The following is a 7509-nucleotide window of genomic DNA, read 5'->3' as shown; positions in this document are numbered from 1 at the left end:
TCAGAACCGTCAGAACCATCAGAACCGTCAGAACCAGAACCGTCAGAACCAGAACCGTCAGAACCAGAACCAGCAGAACCATCAGAACCATCAGAACCAGAACCATCAGAACCAGAACCATCAGAACAGCCACTGGATCCGATCAGAACCAACAGAACCACAGCTGGATCTGATCAGAACCATCAGAACCAGCAGAACCGCTCCTCAGTTCCAGTTGTTAAAATAATTGATTAAAACTTCGTCTGAACTGATCTCTGATCTGCTGCTCCGTCTGTCAGAGAATCTTATTTTATTAAATCAAACTCCGGCTACTAATTTAATGGATCCGATCAGAACCATCAGAACCACCTCTGGATCCGATCGAACAGAAACTTAAAGAGGAGCTGATTTTGATGAAATCTTTAAAGAAAAACTTGATGTTTTTGAAGAAAACGTTTCAGTTTTTACTGTTTAAATCCAAATATTAGAAATAAAAAAGGTAAAAAAAAGTCTAATTTAGAAAAAAAAAATTTTTTAACGGTTTATAAAATAAATATTCCTGTAAAAAAGATAAAAGATTTAATTATAAATGTAATTTTACTGTAAATCAGATTAAAGCCGATGTTTTAATTAAAAGCCCAGCATTCCCAGATGAATGCATATCACCCGCCGCCTCTCGTCCTGACCATTTTAGTGGTTGATTAGCTGCGGCGGCCATCTTGAATGGAGCTGATTGCAAGTTTAATGACATTAAAAAAAAGTTTCTGTATTTTTCTAACACTATTTCTCGCCTCTCTTTATTTAATCCGGAGTTAATTTAATTTTACACGCTTATCGGTAACTAAAGGAGCGTTTCACGGTAACTCGTGCACCTTAAACATAATTTAATTAAAAGAGTTAACTTTTTTCTGCACGGAACATTTCTGTGCTGACAGGTTTTTGTTCCCGTGTCCTCTGATCGTCTCGCCGTCTTACCGTCCTGCTGCTTGACCAGCCCCTGGTGGATGTAGCGGATGTAGGTGAAGAAGTTGCACACGACTGTGATCTGGAGACACAAACACAAACCGTCAGCTGGGATCCAGCGTTCGCGGGGTTAAAAGACGTCTTCCTGATCGGACTCACTCTGTATCTGCAGAAAGGAGACACGTAGTAATAGTTGGACGAGTCTCCGAACTTGATTCTGTGCTTACAGGTTTTGGTCTGACCGCTCAGGGCGCATTTTCTGCCGGAGACACAAACGTTTCTTCCTTTAGTTTCTGAGGTTTTTGTTTCGATGGAAGCTAAAGATGCACAGAAGGGATACGAAGGCTGGAGGAGGCAAGGAAGGAGGAAAGGAGGTGAGGATGGTGTGATGGGAGCAGGGAGGAAGCCAGGCGGACTTACGTGATGAGCTCCGCCCTTCGCCCGCTACAGGAGGAGATTAAAGGAAGATGGAGACGTGACAATGGAGTCAAAGCTGTGATGAAGGGGAGGGAGTGTGTGTGTGTGTGTGTGTGTGTGTGTTCTCACTTTGGTCCGCCGCACTCCACCGCTGACGCTTTGACCACGGGCAGCGGCTGGAAGCCCACCGGTTCGACGCTGAGCGTATTCTGCTCCACGGCTTCCAGGATGGCCGACCCCAGCTGAGGAACCGCAGAGATGTTAGTTTTCCTCCTGAAACGTTTCCTTCGGGAGCCGATCGGGTCCGAATCCGATCAGCTCCTGAAGCTTCCTAACATAAACACATCTTTGTCTCCTCTCATCTTCTTCTACTTATCCGGGTCGGACAGAAACCCAGACCTCCTCCAGCTCCTCCTGGAGGATCCCGAGGTGTTCCCAGACCAGAGAGGATCCAGGGAGATCTGGTTCTGTCCCGAGGTCTCCTCCCAGTGGGACAGACCTGAGAAACCTCCAAAGGGAGGCGTCCAGGAGGCGTCCTGATCAGATGAACCACCTCAGCTGACTCCTTTCGACGAGGAGGAGCAGCGGCTCGACTCTGAGGCTGAGGAAGCTCCTTTCAGCTGCTTGGATCCAGGATTTCCTTCTTTCGGCTGTGATTTATATCTCAGGACCAGAGGTGAGGGTTGGAATGTCGATGGACCAGTACATCGAGAGCTTCGCCTTTCAGTTCAGCTCCTTCTTCCCCACGAGAGACCGACGCAACGTCCTTAATCCTGCAGACGATCCGACCATCACTCAGGAACAAGACTCCGAGATACCTGGACTCTTGGACCCCCCCCCGACCCAGACGTGGCACTCGGACCCATTGTAGTACGATGGCGCCAAAGGAACCAGATCATCCGCAAAAAGCAGAAATAAGACCCTGAGGTTCCCAAACCAGAGCTGAGGGACGGCCCGGGAGCGAGCTCGACTTCGACCCGAGGACGGGGACACAGGTCCACTGTTCCAGGACCCGGACTAAAGCTCCTTCAGGATCTCAGGTTTGACAACAAATCAGAGCTTCTTCTCCAACAGTGATCTAAGACTCTGAGATATTATTCTCAGCAGAATATATCTGAGGATATCTGAATGAGCTGGACCTGGAGGAGAAACGAGGTTAGATGACGACGTCTGCACCGCCTGAGGAGACTGATGGGGTGGACTGTCCGCTCCAGGTCAGGGGAGAACTTTAAGTGTCTCTGGGTCTTGTTCCTGAGAGAAGAAAGGAAGAAGGCTAAGCTCTGGATTTACCCGTCGATTACGGTCACAAGCTTTGGGACGCGACAGAAAGAGCGAGATCGTGAATCCGGGCGGCAGGTAACAAGCTTCCTTCGTAAAGGAGGCCGGTCTCAGGCAGGACCTGACCTGACCTCCGGAGAGGAGCCCTCAGGGCCGGGACACGCTGGCGGGATTAAATCTGTCGGTTCGGGCTTCCTGCCACGCCCACAACACAGATCCGGATAAGCGGAAGATGATGACATGTCAGACATGTTTCAGGTTATTATCTGCGGGGAGGGCGGGGTCAGAGTACCTCGCTCTTGCTGAAGGCGAGGCAGGGGTAAATGTCCTCGCGGTAAACTCTGTCCAGGAAGCTGCAGCTCCGCTCCAGCGTCGGCTCCTCCCTCCACGCTCTGAACTCACAGAACAGCTGGCTGTCCACCTGAAACCGTTCACATCACAGGTTAATCGGGACCCGGGACCCGGGACCCGGGCGTCCGAGTCCGGGAGAACCCGTGCTGCTCGGCGCTCACCTCCCGGCACTCCCGGACGATGGGCTGCGTGGCCGACGGGTCGGGCTGCGTCCCCAGCATGGCCGAGGACGTGCTCTTGTTCCGGCTGTGGCCCTTCTTGAAGGGGGTCTTGACGCCTCCTCCCCCCGCGGAGGGGAGCTCCGCCACGGGGGAGGTGGGGGAGGAGAGCACCAGGGTCTTTAGGGCCTGGACCTCCGCCTGGAGGACATCAATCTGAAACAGGAGAGACGTTCAGCGCTGGTGGAGCTACGCCGTTCAAAAGCCTTGATTGGATTCAGGTTTTTATAAAACACTGAGGTCCGGACCTCGGGGTCCTCGGGTTCATTTATCAACATTTTGTTTCATTAACTCAAGATTTCTGGAGTTGATCGAATAAATCCTGACTTCTGTGTCAACAAACTGAAAGCTTCAATAAAATAATTTAATTTAAATGGATAATTATCTCCCACCTGGCGCCATAAAAGGCGTACAGAGAAGTTAATGCCTGTGTCTGCTAGCAAAATATCTCTGGAACCACGAGACGGGCTTTCATGAAACTTTCACGAAGTAATTACTGGATGGGTTAGGGTTAATATCTTATTTCCTGATGATATCATGTGTAATTGTTTCAGTTTCAGCAGTTTATTTTGTTGTTTATCTTGTAAAGAAGTGACATATAAATAAATTTTACTTAAACTCGAGTTTAAACTCGTGATTCCTCTGCGGTTTTCCTGAACGAAGCTCCTAAAATCCTGATGTCCGAGCGTTTCTCCTCACCTTGCCCAGAGCTTCTTTCAGCTGTTTCTCAGCCGTCGCCTGTTTGACGTTTGCTTCTCTCACCATCTTATGGGCCTCCTGGAAAACAGATGGGACATTTTTACAAATCGTCTTTGGATTCTTCAACAAGCTCTGTCTGGAGCGGCTTGTCCACGAAATAAAGTTTTTTATTTTTTAAACGGGGAAAGAAGAAAAGTCCCGACACCTTAGAATAAAAACAGGAAAAAGAGACGAGAATCCTGAACCTATCCTGAAATTATTCTGTTGCAAATAAACCATAAATGTTTTAATTATATCTCAATAAATTCACAATTTATCCTAAGTTTTGTCACTTTTACGTCTTTTTTTTTTTCAGTCACGGTTTAGTTTTAAACGATGTGAACGTCTCCTAAAGTTTTATCACGGAGGAAGTTTGTTTTGGCGTTTTTCAAACTTGTGAACATTTTGTAATATTTTGGGAACTCTGATGTTTATAGATCCGACTCTCAGATTCTGTCTCTGCTTATTTTTTAATTTTTCCCCATTGATTCAACTAAAGGAAGCATCTCGCTGGAGACAACTTAAAGACTCAAAATTAGGGAAAAATATGTGGATTTCTCACTGAGTTTTGAGCCGTGCGGTCATTGTGCGCACGACTCGCAAAACTGCATTCTTGGCCACGCACATTATTTTGTTTTGTCCCCACCCACAAGTTCATGATTCAAGCTGATTGAGAAATGAAACCAGGCAGATCTGGATCAGTTCTAATCATTAAATATTCAGACCCTCCAGGATTTTGCGATGTTGCGATTGCAACTATTAACGCAAAATCAAGCAAACCCCGCAAAATCGTAACTTTATACAACTTTGCCCAAAACGCCGCAACTTTAACCCAATATTTATTGTTTCTAAAGTGATTCGCCACCGTTTCTGCGGTCTAGTCTCTTCTTTGTGGGTTTGTGTAGCGTGGAATACAAAATAAGCCCAAATAACTCAGGAAGAAGACACGTGACGTCACTTCCTGTTAACATCAGAATGCCGGGAGCGTGCAGGAGCAGCGACCGAAGCCAAAATGTGCGCTAATGCTTCACATTTGCCCACAAAGATTTCAGCAAACCAGTTTCCTCCCCAGCTGCAGCTGTTTTGCACGTCCTGCAGTGTAATCATGGAACATAAACGCATCGACAAACACTTTGTGTCTGCAAAACATGTGAGGAGAGCTGCAGACCAGGGACAATCCAGAAATGCTCATGAATGTCAGTTTAGAAGCTATCAAAGTTCTCAAATAAAGCACCTTTTGAGAATGTCAATGTTTGTTGGGAATTATCTTACAAAACTAGGAAGGATTTTTGGTTTAGATATTAAAAGTTATGTTTTTTTATTGATTTTAGTAAAAAAAAAATTGCAACTTTTAGGAAAATGCCCGTGAAATCAGGCATTTTAGCCGCAACAATCACAAAAATGGTCGACGAAATCCTGGAGGGATTGAATATTTATCATCAGCGGAGTTTTTCCACCTGGACATTTGTTTCGGAGTCAGGATGCAGCTGCAGACTATCTTTAGGTGACGAGAGAAAAGTTGTTGCACTTTTACTGAACAACTCAAGCGACACGACTGAACGCCTTCGAGACGAAGGTGAGAAACCAGCGAAAGTCAAAAAGACCTTCTGGAAACTTGGACGTTATGACGTTCGACCCCCTTAAAGAAACTGGGAGCAAACTGTGAACAAGGAGCCTAAAGATAAGTTGTGTTTGGACAGCTCTGCTTCAGTCTGGCTGTTTGGAAACATTTCATGAAGGGAGAAGAATAAAACGCTGAATCTGCAGCTCCGCCGTTCGGATTAAAGCTACTGAGGTCAACATGTCGCTTCTTCTCTCCTGATATAAGATTTCCAGCAGCCAAAAAGTTCAGATAAGTCCTGTTTTCTCTGTCCGGTGTGAGGAGGAAAGGAAGCAGGAAGCAGGAAGCAGAGGAGACGAGAGGACAGATGGACGGACGGGGGACAGGAGGCGGACCGACCTGGAAGAGACTGGCGGTGAGCTCCTCCAGCTCCTGGCCGAGCTGATCTCTGACTTTAGACAACCTCTCACACTCCTCATCCTTCAACAGCAGCTCCTTACGCACACACACACACACACACACACACGTACACACAAATGAAAAATAAACACATGCAGGTAAAAATCACAGCGCGGCAAAAACAATGAAAGGGAGTGGAGAAATAAAATCTGTGATGAGTTTGAGACAAAACCATCCGTTTCAGCTGAAATCATAAGAAATGAGACAAAATATGAGCAAATTTAACTGAAAAATGAGCGATGAGACGTCTGCACACACACACACACACACACACACGCTCAACAACCTCTGAGGAAACCTGAACCCTCATTGGTTGAATGACTCGGCGCCGCCTCCTACCCTCTGAGCCTTCGCCAGCTCCTCCTTCAGCCGCTCGTACCCCTTCTCTCTGACCTCCATCACCGACGGGCTGCGAAGCCGCGACAGGCTGTCGCTCAGAGCGTCGCACTCCTCGCCGTCCTCCTTCCCGTCGGCTGACTCCGCCTCCAGGCCGGGCACGCTGCGAAACGAAAGCGACGCGGTGTGATTAGCGAGCGGCGGGGAAGCTCGTCGGCCGTTTGCGTTTCGGCTGCTTTACCTCCCATTGTGGCTGTGCCGCGGCGCGGAGTACACCGGCTGCGTGGGCAGCTGGTCGGCGCGCAGGCCGGCGGGGGGCGGTCCCAGGGAGTGGGTGCGGTACAGGGTGGTGGGCGGGGCACTGTGGTGGGCCGGGGGGCGCTGCTCCGCTTGGTTCTGCAGAACAACGCAAACAAACAGGCCTGTCAGAAGATCTGAGTCAAAACAAGAGTTCTACAAAAACACACAAACTTTCTGATGCTTCTTAATAAAAAAAGTTTTAACAACATTTTTACAACGTGTAAGAGAAAACATCGTAAACATGTTGATTCAGACGAAAGAATAAAAAGATTTTTATTTACAGAGATGTTCTGAGAGAAGGACGGAGATGTTGGTTCCTTTCAGAGACGATTAATGTTTGACTTCAATTAGAATCACATTCAGGCAGGAAGCAAACAACCACTGGGCCGTTCTGTGTGCTTGTGTAGTTCTGTGTGATTGTGTAGTTTTGTGTGGTTGTGTAGTTCTGAGTGCTTGTTTAGTTCTGTGTGGTTGTCTGGTTCTGTGTGGTTGTGTAGTTCTGAGTGCTTGTTTAGTTCTGTGTGGTTGTCTGGTTCTGTGTGGTTGTGTAGTTCTGTGTGGTTGTGTAGTTCTGTGTGGTTCTGTGTGGTTCTGTGTGGTTGTGTATTTAGGTTGGTTGTGTATGTAACCTGCACAAAATAATCAACCCGTATTTTATTTTGGCGGGTCAAACTGACAGCACTCTTTAAGTTCCGGGTCACAGGTGAACTCGGATCTCCATTGCTGTTGTTGCTGTTGCTGTGGCTAGCTGCTTGTGCTTAGCGTCTTTCTCTAATCATAGAAGGATACGGCTGGATCGAGCCTTATTAACACAGCCGAAGGATAATATTGGGTGTTTTCTGTCTACCGCTCGACGGTGAGTCGTTTATTTTACGTACTTTGTTTTGTTTTTAAATAGAAATGCGGTGG

General features: G+C 47.3%; 1 protein-coding gene across 2 annotated transcripts in view; it reads right to left on the bottom strand.

The window, feature by feature from the left end:
• Nucleotides 1-7509, bottom strand: part of LOC108249650 (RAB3A interacting protein (rabin3)) — a 28551-nt gene that overhangs the window by 14113 nt on the left and 6929 nt on the right. Inside the window, exons 4-13 of one of the 2 annotated variants that reach the window (XM_017439158.3) lie at nt 6542-6696; nt 6304-6463; nt 5905-6000; nt 3906-3983; nt 3150-3362; nt 2930-3058; nt 1489-1601; nt 1363-1386; nt 1102-1201; nt 955-1024 (exon numbers count right to left, since the gene is read on the bottom strand). In XM_017439158.3, coding sequence (XP_017294647.1) covers nt 955-1024; nt 1102-1201; nt 1363-1386; nt 1489-1601; nt 2930-3058; nt 3150-3362; nt 3906-3983; nt 5905-6000; nt 6304-6463; nt 6542-6696 — 1138 coding nt within the window. The remainder of the gene's footprint in view (nt 1-954; nt 1025-1101; nt 1202-1362; nt 1387-1488; nt 1602-2929; nt 3059-3149; nt 3363-3905; nt 3984-5904; nt 6001-6303; nt 6464-6541; nt 6697-7509) is intronic. The other variant, XM_017439159.3, reaches the window with a different exon arrangement.

The sequence above is a fragment of the Kryptolebias marmoratus genome, linkage group LG18 (assembly GCF_001649575.2).
Source record: "Kryptolebias marmoratus isolate JLee-2015 linkage group LG18, ASM164957v2, whole genome shotgun sequence".
In the NCBI taxonomy this organism is placed as follows: Eukaryota; Metazoa; Chordata; class Actinopteri; order Cyprinodontiformes; family Rivulidae; genus Kryptolebias; species Kryptolebias marmoratus.
The sequence above is the reverse complement of the archived record's forward strand: the minus strand, read 5'-3'. Positions and strand labels throughout refer to the sequence as shown.